This window comes from Hipposideros armiger, unplaced genomic scaffold (genome assembly GCF_001890085.2).
Source record: "Hipposideros armiger isolate ML-2016 unplaced genomic scaffold, ASM189008v1 scaffold_311, whole genome shotgun sequence".
NCBI classification, from domain to species: domain Eukaryota; kingdom Metazoa; phylum Chordata; class Mammalia; order Chiroptera; family Hipposideridae; genus Hipposideros; species Hipposideros armiger.
In genome coordinates this window covers 792436-807434 of record NW_017731661.1, presented here as the reverse complement: position 1 = coordinate 807434, position 14999 = coordinate 792436, and the positions used below count along the sequence as shown (strand labels likewise).

Here is a 14999-nt window from a genome sequence, read left to right as displayed (position 1 = left end):
GGGAAAAAAAAGGTTCTCAACCCAGTACATGTTAATTAGCTTAAGAAAATACTATTTTAGCAAATACAGCCAATGGAGAGCTCAAATTCAACGTTGTTGCAAAAATGACACGGTTTAAATAAACTGGGACCCATGCATGAAAGTGAATCACTACCATGGCTATGTGCACAAAGGAACATTTCTTTAAAAAATATATATATATATTATATTAATCAAGAGTTTATATTAAATTGTTATGCTTAGAAAAGCTGAAGGAAGTTAATGGTGCTCTACACATTTTTATCTCCTATTATTAACTCAACTCTTTTGATGGTCCCTGAATTGTGTTTATATCTCAGTTTTTTTCATATATTTTGATAAGAATTCTGACCTTAAAAAGTTACAAAATTAAAATTTTTTTGCTACTTATTAATCCAAAAGAATATAAGCATTTGAGTCCCAGAGAATGTCAAAATGCCTTGCTACCTAAAAGGATATTAAAATAACAGAAATATCATCAAAGTCATAACATCAGAAATTTTGCAGCTTTTCACAGAGGCATTAGAAACGCTCATTTCCTGAAGTTCCTTTGATTGTATCCTGGATTCAAGGACGTGCGATTTTATACACAGAACCATTATGATGAAGCCAATGAAAACAACATCTTACAACATTTTGCTGAAATTGTCCACTCAAGGGGTCCGTAATGGTTCTGTCCAGTTTACAGCAATACGTCATTTAAAAAGGCTTTTTATCTTCTCTTTGCTGGGTGGAACTGTCTTTTTTGATGTAAGTTACCCAATAGTTCTTCTGTTCCCTTCGTTGCTTGAAAGGTGCTATTTACGGGGTGGCGGAAGCATGGTACTTCACAAACGCGATTGCCGCCAGCTCTTTACAGAACTCTTCCAACACGATGACACCCTCCAGCAACGTGATGTGGTCAATACTGCTAAGGGGGAAGCAGGCAACACATCAATTCAAGGCATCAGCAGATTGTCAAGTTTTGTTGGAATTTGTAGATTAAAAAAATATGATGGGGTTGTCGGAAAAGTCATGACGCATTTTTGCAACATAGAAAAACATAGAAAAAAACATAGAAAAAACCCAATAAAACACTGACTTACACAGGGCCTTCAGGTTCCAAAGCAAGTAATCGCTTTCTGACTAATAGAAGCTTGGGAGTAAAGTCTTGAATACGCTGGATTCTAACCATAAGGTCTCCAACAACCTGCATGAGAGAGAAAAGGAACTCAGTTCCTGAAATCAACTACATAGGGATTTTCAGGATAAAATATTCCATTTCCTATTACTAAATGAAGACCGTTACCTTTCACTCTTCACATAAACCATCTTTGACAAAGGACTCATATCTATTCCTTAAAATCTAAATTACATCTATCACTTAAGAGAATGAATTTTTCTTTTTTCGCCACATTTTATAGTAAAATAATTACTTTTAAACAGTAGATATATACTATTTTTCATTATGTGACACTAATTACATCTTATAGGGAGATGTTAATTGGACAGGTTTATCAATCCTAGAGAATCTAACAAAAACAAGTAACTCACCCTGACGATTACAGAGAAGAGTGATCTACAGCCAGAAGCCAGGTTCACGTAAGGATCCAAAAGGTACTCGTGTATGTGCGGATGAGAGAAGAGGGAAAGTCTAGATAACACCGAGGTCACTTGTAAATTTACATCATATGGCTAAGGAGAGGTAAAACACAAAGAGACATTTGACGTCACTTATATGTATATACCTGAGCACTTGATTTACCATTTCAATTTGTCTTTTCAAGAAAGGACCATCTACCATCTTAATCCTTCTTCCATATGCTCTTCCACAATGCAAATACCTGGAACTAAATAAGCTCTCACCATCCTAGTCAAAGAGCACAAAACTTCTAGTCTAAAACAAAAGCATGCATATAAACAGAAGGAAAATCCCAAATGCTTACCATAGTCAGAATGTCTGTTTTATGCAGGCTTTTGAAATTAATGAAATCGTTCAAGGGGTCATCAAAGCCCAACAAAGTGTCATATGTAATATTAATTACAAACAACAGGGGACACGGTAATCAAAGATAGAAGGGAACATATTATAGTAGCCTAATTTTAGAAATGACATTCCTCATCTCTTACGTTATTCAACTATTACCGATTACCCAAAGCATGTACAGAGTAAAAGAAAGTCACGTCCACCACAGAACCTTGTCACGGAATAAAAGTACTTGGAGGTAGAAATGACCAGCACGTGCCCCAAAGTGAAGCCGAAGGTTCCAAATGGTGACTGCAGACAGGGACCATCTCATTCACTGCAGGAGCATTCACTCTCCCAAAGGAATGGCAGGCAGCAAGTCTGTGTATAGCTCCCCGTACGTATGTTTACATGTGTTATCACAATTGCACTTGAATTCTAATTTTTTATTTTTAATCTGCTTATCCTCCATAAAAAGTAACTTGGAGGCACTTTATAGAGGATGTAAACCTCAAAGCCAAAGGCACACTATACAAAAGAGTTGCCATTATTGTGGCAATAGCTTCCAACAGAAATCTCTCGCCCTTCCAGTCTCCTTCCAAGTAGCCAAAGGAAACCGAGTGTCTGAAACCAAACTGACCTCAGCAGGAAGGTGGGGAAGAACCCAGGCAACGGGCTGAGTGAGAAACATGGCGCAGTACCGGGAAGGGAGAAGCGATCCCGGCCCAAGTTGATGTTAGCCATGGAGTCTGCATGCTTGACTCACACTCACTGAGCAGCTTTTGAACCCTTGATCATAATGAATACCAATTAAGAAGTGAATAGTTGGCATTCAGAGGACAACAAATGCTTGAGCACGTGCCAAAGATGTCAAATATACAAAAACTCAAGTCCTGGGTTGTAAGTTCGGTTTCAGTCTTTCGTACTTACCACTAGATTCATGAACATGGGTTTTATGAAAGAAGAAAAACTATGCATAAGTCACTCTTATTCAAAATCTAGCCATAAGCAAGAAAAGTGAAAGGAGATGCTATTCCTATGAAAGGATAGTTTGAAGAGCATATTCTCCTCCCACTGGATAATATTTGCAACAGAATAAAAAAGCCTTTTCCAAGACTCAGTTCGTAACAGTGAATTCACATTGTATTTTAGGCCCAAAGGAAACACCTAAAAAATCTTTAAGAAGAATGCATTTGGCAAAAAATGTGGACAAAGTCATTTAAAATACAATTTAAGTACAGTATTATACGTGACTTCATTTCAGGAAGTTCAGATTTTTTAGGTCACTAAATTCTGCTATTTGCAGGTGATTAAATCAATCAAAAACTTTGGCTTTAAACAAGAACACATTGCCACTTAAACTTTTATTTTCTCTGGCGTTACTTGGTTTGTAGGATTTGAACAAGAATCTATATCTTTGGTTGCTTTAGAAATTTAAGGCTGACATGGATTACTTTTTAATGTGAAAATGAAAATACATTTCAGCTAGACAGAAATTGTTCCACCATACTCTGAAATGGTCCCTACTTCATATTGGTAATAACTTTAAAACAAGCTGGCGTTTTGGGGGTTGGTTAATAGTAAGTGTTTATATCCATTATTTTGGATCCCTTTATTTTGTACTTTATACAGTAGTCACCTGAAATGAAAGCTAACCAGGTTTTTCTGACATGTCAAATGGACTCGGCCCATTTTTGACTGAGCTCACACTACACACAAGGTCTGAATGTTAAGACAATAAACTGAGTTAAAAGCATGCTGTCACCAGCAAACTCAGTCTCAACACTCTACTAAAGGCCAAATATGCACATATTGAAATAATAAGATTTAAGTTAAATTAAAAAAAATTTTCAACCACTTGATAGTCTCTGAAATGTCTAATAACCTGTATTTAATAGATTTTGTATTTATTTTAAAGTATTTTAAATTACTTTTTTCATTTAATTCTTACAAGCAAATCTAAGTAGGCAGTCAGGGCAAGTAATACCAACTTCACTTCAACAATAAGAAAATGTGGCAAGTGGCTCAGTTAGTTGCCCAAGTTCAAACTCTTCACAGTCAGGGCAGGTACGAGAACCTAGCGTCTTACATTTTTCCTGGTGTTCTTTACATTCTGCTATGTACCCTAGTATTTTACTTTCTTTTTAAAATCACCAGTTACAAACAATACTAAGTGTTTGCATTACAAAGTTTTTTAAAAAAATTAACACTGTGACAACAAAACAGTGTCATGAATACTTGATGTCATATCATAGCTTCTCAATTATAATTGCAGAAATTAGCTCTATTAATTATTCATAATAAAAATTTAATCCCGGCCTGGTTATCGTGACCCAATCAGGGCCACATACTATAATTAAAAAATACAAGCAAACGTCATCCTCAGCAAAAACATTTAGGAAAAAAAGAGATTAAACTGAACCAAGCCTGCTTAGCATACTAGGGCTCATAATTATCTTTTGAGATCTGACTATATAATGTTCTTACCAAAAAAGGCTTGGAAAATCGAGGGTTTGAAAGACAAAAGGCTGCGCTCCACAGCTCACTGGCTGTTAAGTCACATGAACGGAAACTAAGGATTCCTCATTTACAAGACTAGACCTCTGTCTTGCCTGCCATGCAGGGCTGCAGGAAGCAGTGATTATGAATGAGGTCTGCACTGTGGAGTGCTACCTGGTGAGATGAGAAGCATTTTAAGCATTTCAGGATACTCCGTCTCTGGTGTATCCTTCTGTGTCAGCACTCTACAAACTAAAGAAAAAAACGCTCAAGAGTGACAACAAAGCTTCCAAGAGGTTCTTTCAATTCATTTAGAAACTTTTTAAAAATTCAGATTCCTTTTTAGTGCCTTTGGTCAAAATTTCTATAGATTACTGCCTTGATACTGATTGTTAATGTCTCTTGCATGTTAGCTTAATCAGCGTAGCAAACCAGCACAAAAAAGACAATGAACAGATGGGCCCCGCACCCCAGGAGGTGATACAGCCATGACTATAGAGCATAACACCTACAATAGCTGGATTTAAATGCTTTGGTTGTTAAGTATAAAACAAACAAATGAACAAACAACTAAACACCAGAAATGCAGCTCATGCTATTAAGAGGGTGAAAGGAAAAAGGACTTCCTCTATCTCTTTATTGATTACTATCAGAAATTGTACTGACTGAAGTCTAACCTAGTGAAATACTTCTTAAATTATAATTTATTTGGCTTTCTGGTTATCGAAGACAGCCAGCTTATGTCGTAAATTTCTTTTATAACCCCCTATGCTCACATAAATATTTAACTAAAAATGCTAAAAAAAAAATATCCCAGGTACTTTAATATACAATTTTAAATTAATTCCAAATTGATTGACTCAATTTCTATGGTAAGACAAGTATTATGCCAGGTTCTTTCATTTCAAGTGGGTGTCCCAGTGTACAAAGCATTTCAGAGCTCCATCATCACTTTGTCAATGAGAGAGGGAGGGAGGGAGGGAGAGATGGGCTCTGTAATCCCAATTCATTTCTCCTGACAGTGAAACCCCCATAGCAACATAGCAGCTGATGGGGATTTCTGTCCACCCTGCAATAAGAATATTTACTCTTTTTATTTCACCTCCCCCTGTGAAAATGAGTGTCATTCACAAGTGCTTCATCTGAAGAAGCTGCTTTCTCTAACACTGTTCTGTAATATTAACGAGCCCAGAGTGTTCGAGATTAAATTTCAAATGACATTTAGAGTCTTTTGAATTGACCCTTACAAGGTTGACTCTATCTGTATCGGCATTAACTGTAATAACTCAAAGGCTTTCTAGGTTAGTCAACGAAAGGAAAGCCCTCTAATAACCTCCAAAACACGTTCAAGATTTTAAGTCAATGGCCTACAATGAGAAAGAAAATATTCAATTCTGTAAAAGCTGTCAGAGCAAATAAATGCTCATAGCATAACAAATGCATCAGAAACCTACCAGCTGTTGGCAATCAAGCTTTACAAAAAAGTCATCTAGTGGAAAAACTAAAAAAAACAATAAAATTACCTTGTTGACAATCTAAATTAAGACTTGAGATGAACCCATAAAGAAAGGCAACAAAATACCATGAAAATTAGTATTTTAAAACTTATTACCTGATCAAGAATTCTTCCCATTCTGTCAAATAAAACTTTCAAAAAATGACCTTCAAAGAAAGCTGCTTCTAAATTGCACTTTTCCAATGCTTTCGGAGACCCAGGCCACTCCCATCTTAAGCAGATAGCACAGTAGTCCCGGAACTAGGGGAAAAGCATTTAGATCATTAACGAAGCACTAACAAAAACCAAATTGAGATGAAATAGAAATGATTTGTTCGAACAGGCTTGTAAACATCCATTTGAATGTTGAATGTCTGCTGTGTGTGAGGTGCTACGATGGGAGGGGGAAAGATGAGAGGGCTCAGGTAACACCCTAACTAGAGGCACCAAGTAAGATGATAATCGCCAGCACCGATATATGTTGATTAAAAAAGGCATATTTTAAGTTTATCAAAGTACCCCTTTAACCACTGTGCTTATGCTCTGTCCTGTAGAGGAATTTAACCCTTTAATTATTTATTTTCATTACATATTTAGAGAATATTTAAAAAGCAAAGCCCTAGCCACATTTTCAAGTCTATTCTCAGATGCTACCTGTAACAGATGAACAGATGCATCTCATCTGAGAAGACAAGCTCGATTTGCTACAATGTCTTTGCAGTAGGCATGTTGTTCTGATAGGATAAAACAGGGCTGCTCAAAGTGTGGTCCACAAAGTGCAACCATCACAATTAGATGATACAGAAACTAAGAGGAAGAATGTAGAAACTTTCACTGCAATTTAACTGAGGAAATTTGATGTCTGCTGAATCTAATAAGACAATCAGGGCTTGTCATTTAGGTTTGTTCTTTCCATTTTTCTAATAATTAATTTTTATTACATTTTCCAAAAGTCCTGGTCTGTGACAGTATGGAAATAATAAGAAACGGGTTCTTCACTACACAATATAAATTTTTACAAGCACAAGAATATCTCATATAATAAAAATAAAATTTAAAAGTCTCCCCTGATATGTAATTTACTTGATTGAAATGAAAGAAATTTAGAGTTTTCTTCCATATTTTTTCCCTTTCCAGATTCTCCTTATTTGATAAAGCAAAACTACTCTCAGTTTTCTAGTTTGCAAATTACCTGAAATTAAAACAAAACATAGTCTCACCATGAAGCACTAACTTCGACTTTTAAAAGAAAACATATTTAAAATGATAAAAAAGCCACCTGCTTCAATAATATATTGTGAGCTTTCAACTGTTTGGCTTTCCGTAGACAATTAACTTTATGAAACCACATCCCAATGTTTAGTGAAGCATTTTCACATTAACACTTCTGAAATCCTGACCTGTAAAGTAACGGTTAAAAATGTATCTATCCTTTTTGTCTGTTTTCTAAGATTTCTGAAATAACCACAACTACATTTGTAATCAGAAAATGGAAATGAAACTTTACGGAATGAATAAAGGCAATTTAAAAATCCAGTTGGTACTACTGAGACTGGTACCCCTTCTTACTGCCTTTACTTTCTAGTCACATGAAAGTGCATTACTCTAACTATTCATGTGATAATGTGGACTTGAATTCAGGCCTCAAGTACTATGAATTAGCCAACAGCATATGCCAATTAATTATATATAATAGCACACATACATCCAAAGGATTTAGATGAAAACTAAATATGCATTTTTCTGACTTGAGACATTTCAAAATTTGGAATTTTGTAAAATACAAAATGCTACGGAGTGAAAAGAAGACTGAGAAGGGGCCAGTTAATTGAAAACTAAAAGGAGAGTTTTCAGAAAAGGCGTTCGTTCCAGGGAGATAGAAAGCTAGAACGCAGTGGGAACGAAGGCGTGAGAAAGAGTGGGACGGAAGCCAGCTGCCTGGGGAACAGTGGTGGACAGGAACGGAGAGGAGCCGGTGGGTCAGGAGCAAGGTGGTGGAGGCAGAACCAGTTTTTGGATCAGTAAGAGACGGGATTTGGGGAGATGAATGTCAAGCACAGAAAGAAAGGGAAGAAAGGGAGGGAGGGGCGGGGGGACATAAAGAAATCATGAGATAGAGACACAGTCGGAAAAGCAACGCAAGGTCACTTGCAGAAAGATACAGTAGCGAGACTGGGGTTCAAGTCTGGCAGGGAAAGCAAACCTCTGGAGAAATGACTGGGCGATGTGACAAGGCGTGTGCGTGCATTATTAGACTTCATTTCAAAAAAAATGAGTTGCTGGACTTACCTGCCTATGAGCATCTCGGAGGTAGGTGTCATATCCAGTCCCCTCAACATGGTAGGATGATTTTGCTTCATCAGGTACGAGACAGAGAAAACTTAAATGAAAAGAGCAATGGTCAATAACAAATACTCTCACAATTCACTATCTTTATGTGTAGTAATATATCTAGTGATATCTTCAGTTTAATCAAGTATTACCACAAGTGGAAACTTAAAAAAATAAAATTATATGTTAAGTACTTATTTTAAATCAGTCTTACAATTCACTTATTAAATATGCTTTCATTATTTTACAGGGTTTTTAAAAAATTACTCATTCCACTTAAAGTACAAGCCTAAAAATGACTTTTTTCTTTTTACATTACAGCACCATAACAGATTGCCACATCTGTTAATCTCAGGAAATTGGCTTTTAAGTAATTGAATTTAAGATTTTATGTGCCCTAATTCTGCATCTTGAACCTTATGGAATTTTCTCTAAAGCCATCTGCCTGGACTAGGCATATCAATAACAGCATAGCAAACAAAGGAAGAAAAAGAAGAAAATTGCACTTTTTTTTAAAAAAAAGGCACTTCTTTAAAAAAAAAAAAAAGATGTAAAAACACAAGCCAACAGAAGGAATAACCCTCTGCTTAGCATATATGATGAGTACATGTCTAATAAGTACAATTTATCAAACTGGAAATTCTCAATGTGGTTCCAATTGGGAATTACTTAAAATTATTTCTATGTAAAAAGTACGGTGCTTTGAAGGGTGCTTTGACCACCATTCCTTGTTTTTATTTCTATGTTAAGTAAGCCTTTCCCTTTTGCTATTGACTGTTGCCCCTAGGCTGTCTCATGGGCTACATAAGCAGGACAAAAGCTGACGTAATCTTTAGATTAAACAGGGGAAGACTGATTTCATCATATATCTCTGTAACAACCTAAGAGCAGAGCTATTATACACAGGTTATAAAAACAAGTAAAGAGATGTAACCCAAATTTACACAGCAACTCACCTATTTACAATTTTATGGACTTCGGTTTTCCCGTCGTTTTTGGGGTGGTCTGGCGTAGTGGGAGGTGAAGAACGAGCCCACTCTTGGTTTGACAGAGTGTTATCTGGCGCAATGTCAGTAAATAACGGGTCTTCTTCCAGGTCTCTAAGTTTAATTTAATGATGTATAAAAAACCATTTTATTATAGTTTTTAAACAATGTATTATATATGTTCTTAGAAACAACTTTGTTCTTACATAATTTTATTAATAAGAAAATTAAGAAAAAATGTGTTTATATTTTATAGAGAAGTTAACATTTTAAACTAACATCTAACCCAAGAATATAGCGATTTTGTCGGGTTTAATAAATAGGTAATACCACTGTAATTTAAAGGGACAGTAATATCAGACATTTAAATTTTATTTTTAAAAGCTTTTAAGCTGTAAGAGGTTTTTTTATTTGAGGGAGAGAAATAAGAGAAAATTATGATTCTACATGCAATGCTAAAGTCACAGAGCTGGACAGGAACTTACACTGCTCCTGCTATCAATCCATTCTCCACCACGTCTTTATCTTCTGGGCACACAGGTTTATATTCTGTATAATTTCTTTCTTCAAGATTTCTTAGGACCAAGTTGTAAAGAATGTGCTCATTGGGTTTTTGTAAAAGGTGTTCAAACATTCTTAATGTCATTATGCTTATCTGAAACCAAAAATGATAAACTAATTGAAAAATATCTTTAAATAAATTATTCTTCTTGCCATCCTGTAAGTCATGCTTTCAGTTTTTAGAGGCACATTAATAGAGGCTAATATTCAAAACATCACAAGTGTATGAAAATAAATTTCAGTCAAATTCTAAGTCATTACGTAGCTTACCTCATCAGATATGTGATCACAATGTTCAATTAACCTATGCCTTAAAGGATGTCTGCTAATTTCTGCCAGAGTTTCTGGTTCTCTCTGGTCTCCGAGGATGAAAAACACCATCTCTTGAAGCAAAACGTCGGAGGTTACTTGCCGAACAATGCGATGAAGCAGAGCAGTTGACGTCAGAATGCCCATCTCAGAACTGGCATTACAAACAGGTAATTAGTGGACAAAAATAACAGGAACACAATGATTTTTTTTTTTTTAAATTAAGAGGCCACTCACGTTTGCATTAACTGTGGTTCCATAACACCAATAAAAAATCTTTCATGAACGGCTTTGGCAAGAGCAACAGCAGTAGTCTGGAATACAGGACAAGCATCGTTATCTTTTTTTAATGGAAAAAAGATTAATTTGCATCATCAATAAATCAGTACGCACCCTCCATCTGAATTAATGTGGAAAACAAACTTGCCTACTGACCATCTTGTTGCTGGTATCAAACCTAGATGAGGTGTTAGCCATTAGGTTCTTTACATTTTATCTAAATTTCCAAGAACAAGACAAACAGGATAAAAATATTATCCCAATCACCTTATGGTATGAACATCTTCCCAAAGAGAAAAATGGGGGAAGGCCAATGTTATCTTGTTCAGGGCTGTGCTATAATACTTAAATAAATACAGAGACAGAACTTGAATTGTAATTTATTCGCGTTAACACACACACATATATATACGCTTTTTTGTTTATGTGGTTCTATTTATTTTACTAACTGTGCTATTCTATGACAATTAAGATATACACGGGAATATAAACAGAGGATTCAAACTTCATTTAATAGACAGTTACATTTTTAAATGATTAAGAAACAAAAACATTCAAACCTTTTGTGCTTCCTTTATGAGCTGATCACAATAATCAAACCAGGAAAGAAATGAAATTAAGGCTCGTTTTCCTGGAAATGCCGAAGCATCTTCTTTATGACTGTATGAGTCCAAGCTGTAGGACACAGAAGAAACGCTATGTTCAAAGCTATCCAAAAGCATTCATCCAATTCAGTACATACGGGAAAATAAAGGCTCGTGAATGAACTTACGCAATATGATATATTTACACAGGCAATGCTGCATGACTACCAGAAGAGTGTTTTAAAAAAGAAAGCCAAAGATAAAACCTTTTCAAGTTGTAAACAATTGCTACTCATTATGTGGGAAGAGAGAGGCTAAAGGAGAAGAGAGCTGCAGGAGGAAAGCCATTTAGACAGCCCCTCATGCTTCTGCCGTAAATGTGACCAAGTAACAGGAATGAAGTCGGAGGTTCTCAGCGCTGGACAGAAGAAAAGGAGATACAGGAGCATCTGCAGCAAGAACCGACTGGCCTGCTTCTCTGCCGGCCTTAAAACACAAGACAGGAGTGAAGCGGAAAAGGGGGTCTGCCCTACAAATGTTGACAGAATACAGGGTGGAAAAAAACCAAGTAAGAGCCAAAGAAGGGTTAAAAATACACAGAAAACCAATGACAGGTTATTATGTCAAAATATTAAAACTTTATAGGTGGTGGGATTGTGGGTAATTTTATTTATGCTGCTTCACACTTTTTAGAAACTTATAAATGTTCTGCAGTGAGCACATTTTCCGATGAGAATCGGGGCGGGGGGGTGGGGGGACCTAAGAGCGGAGCAGAAAGGGTGAAAGAATGAGGTAGGAGGAGAGAGTCAACACAAACAGGCCATGAAACACACGAGACCGCCCTCGAGGCTGTGGAACTTATTTATAAAAAAGGATATCACCTTTTCAAGGATTTAAAAAAACAAAAACAAACAAAAAAACAGGTCTTAATTGATCACCAGAATGGACAAAGGAGAAGTAGTTTAACTGTATGTAACAGCTGGACTATTCCCATGTCAAATCATTACCACTAACTGATAACAAATCTAAAACGTGTCTCAAAAAAATAATCCCATTCAATCACTAGTAATATTACATTTTTCAAAACGAAAGGTTTCTATCTTTGCAAAATAGAAAGGGACTTAAAACTGTAGGCAAAAGAAATCCCTTTTATGGAAAAACACAAATAGCTGGTTCTTACCCCCAGTTAATTGATTCCACTGTTTCAATATCTAAGGGGTCTACTGACTGAGGTAGGGCCTTGTACAGGGAGGCAAGTCTCTCGGTCAGCAGTTCACACAAGCATGTGCTCTGGGTGAGGCACCTGGCAGCCGCCGGCTCTGGCAAACTCACTAAGAGCATCAGGCCCTCGCAGGCTTTCACAGCTATTCGGCCATCCTGAGCGGGAAAAAAACACACCACTTTAGGTCTCCAATTAGCTATATGACGAGTTGTTTGGAAAAATTTAACTTAAAAAGATTTAACGTTTTACGCTAAAATAAGAATAGATTTTTTTTTTCTATTTTAAATGCATATAACTAATCATATTAGGGAAAAACATGAAAGAGGGCGACTCACAGGACTTCTAGTAAGATTTAACAAAGAATTCACTAAATTGTAATCCTGGTTTGGACGAATAACTGTGGCCTCTGGCAGTGAAGTGACACTGAGATTATCCAAGCTTGTGGACAAGGCATCTATCTGATGGGGAGGCTCATCTTCTAGCTCTGTTTGCTCCATCCCAGCAGCACCGGACAGCTCCTCTGACTGACATGACGGTCCTGTATCTGTTGACAAGGACTCTTGACCTTTGCATGTATCTTCTGAAATCACATTTGGTATTCCTTTGGAAGCCAATGATTTCAACTTATTCTGAAAAGGAATACATGCTTTGTAAGATTCAGATCAAAAGCCTTATAAAACAGAAATCATATTCTAATAGATTTCTCTGTAACATTCAATGTCTAGCCAACATAGCAATGCATGAAAGTGTTCTGACAAATGAAAACACTCATAACTTTAACAAACTGTTAACGTTTGATTTTTCTAATTTTTTTCCCTATACTTCTGCTATATAAAAAGAACTCAATACTCTGAGGACATTTTTACTAGTGTTTTTGAGGATAAAAGTAAGATTAGCTTGATACGTTGACCTCACCCCCACCCCTCATACACACACCCAAACAGAAAGAGAAGCTTAACTGGACCAGATTATTAATTTCAAGGCAATAGTAACGTGCATTCCATTTGAACATAAAGGCAAAAATCAAATTACACACACAAGTTTAAATTCATCAAATACCAGCTTCTCCACAGGACCGCCCACAGTTTTTCACCCACCATAGAAGTGCGTTAAATGCCGAATTAATTCAAAGTTTACTTCCTGAGTTATATTATAGTTATTATAAATCACTTTTATTACTGTTAAAAGTGTACTTTAGACCAATCTTCTTGAGAAATTGAGCTCATAGCACATATATAATTCTATGGAACTAAGTGAATACTCTAAACAACTTCCCAATTTCCTATAAAATCAATTGCGTATCATAGTCTTTATGAATGTACAACATTTTATTCCATCAAAATACTAATAACGTTGTTAGGAGCAGTAGCTCAGGTAAGAATGGCAAGAGGAAGAATAAGCCTAGAACAGCGCTCACGCCTTAAACTAGTGTTTCTCAAAGCGCGACTCAAGGCTGTTGGTATCATGTCTGTGGGGCTTGGTAAAAACGCAGGTTCCTGGGTCGCAACCAGACCTGCCAAATGAGACTATCTGGAGGTGGAGCCAAGGAATCTGCATTTTAAAAAAAGCTCCTTAGGTTACAAGAAACTGCTGCCTTCGCTCTTGCACTCTGACTGAAATTTTCCTTTCTACTTTGGGGATTTCACTGGTACCCATACACATTTGTACACATAACCCCAAGTTGCAGATCTGCAACACCAAATACCTGCTAATTATCTCCATCAGGACTGTCATGATGACTCAAAGCATCCAGAGCCAAAATTACCATCCCACCCCCTCAAAATAAGCTCCCCCATTAGTGGCAGCCTTACTGGCTCAGGAATTCAAGCTTTCATCACCCTTCCTCCCGCTTCCTGCACAAGACACACTGAGTCTATCCTCCTCTAGGGTCTCCTGAACATACTCACTTCATTCCAGCCCAGCGCTTCCAACTTAAGAGTCCATGTTACTTCATGTCTGGGTTACTCCATCAGCTTCCAGGTAAGGTTCCCTGCTTTTCTCTCCCTCAAAGGAATCCACTGTACAAGACGCTGCCACCAATTTAACTTAAGGCACGGGCACCATCACGTAATAATATCCCTGTTTAAAAATCCTCACTGGCCGCCCAACAACTGTAGGTAGGCACAAACCCCTCATCCTGCCATTCAAAGCCTTTGACAATTCCTGGCCTACGGCCCAGGCCCTTCTCCCACCACATATCCTAATTATACTGTTTCCTGAACACACCATAAGCTTTTCTATCTTCGTTCTATTACTCACGCACGCTCGCTCGCCCATTCTTATCTAAACATCGGTCAAGGCTCTATCAAAGATAACCTCTTCCAGGAAGTCCTTCCTGATGACCTAAGCAGACAGAATCTCTTCAACCTGTGAACACTTAAAGCTGTATCTATTTTGTATCTTTCTCATGAGACACACCTTATTCCACCTTAGATTATGTACTGTATCTGAGTATCAGTCTTATCTTCGTGACCAGACTATACACTCCTTTAGGGCAAAGGCAGTTTGTAACTCATTTACCATATGTACTTAATTTATAGTAGATTCATACATTAGTGAATATAAAACTAATATAAATTAGAATTCAGGGGACACATGCTGGAGAACTGCAAAGTACTTTCGTGACTATCTATACTTACAAATGGTAAAGCCACATTTCTCTACAGATTCATTCATTCAATAAGTGTTAATTAAATAGCTATCATGCATTGTGCTAGATACTAGAGAAGCTGCGGGGACCCAAAGATCAATGGGACAGAGCCCTTGTCCT

General features: G+C 36.9%; 1 protein-coding gene across 2 annotated transcripts in view; it reads right to left on the bottom strand.

Annotated features, from left to right (window-relative positions):
* Nucleotides 1-6: 6 nt before the first annotated feature.
* Nucleotides 7-14999, bottom strand: part of FHIP2A (FHF complex subunit HOOK interacting protein 2A) — a 30287-nt gene continuing 15294 nt past the window's right edge. Inside the window, exons 6-17 of one of the 2 annotated variants that reach the window (XM_019660108.1) lie at nucleotides 12565-12858; nucleotides 12188-12384; nucleotides 10984-11098; nucleotides 10382-10458; nucleotides 10106-10298; nucleotides 9760-9929; nucleotides 9245-9388; nucleotides 8247-8337; nucleotides 6075-6218; nucleotides 1552-1692; nucleotides 1104-1207; nucleotides 7-928 (exon numbers count right to left, since the gene is read on the bottom strand). In XM_019660108.1, coding sequence (XP_019515653.1) covers nucleotides 820-928; nucleotides 1104-1207; nucleotides 1552-1692; nucleotides 6075-6218; nucleotides 8247-8337; nucleotides 9245-9388; nucleotides 9760-9929; nucleotides 10106-10298; nucleotides 10382-10458; nucleotides 10984-11098; nucleotides 12188-12384; nucleotides 12565-12858 — 1779 coding nt within the window. In that variant the 3' untranslated portion in view covers nucleotides 7-819. The remainder of the gene's footprint in view (nucleotides 929-1103; nucleotides 1208-1551; nucleotides 1693-6074; nucleotides 6219-8246; nucleotides 8338-9244; nucleotides 9389-9759; nucleotides 9930-10105; nucleotides 10299-10381; nucleotides 10459-10983; nucleotides 11099-12187; nucleotides 12385-12564; nucleotides 12859-14999) is intronic. The other variant, XM_019660109.1, reaches the window with a different exon arrangement.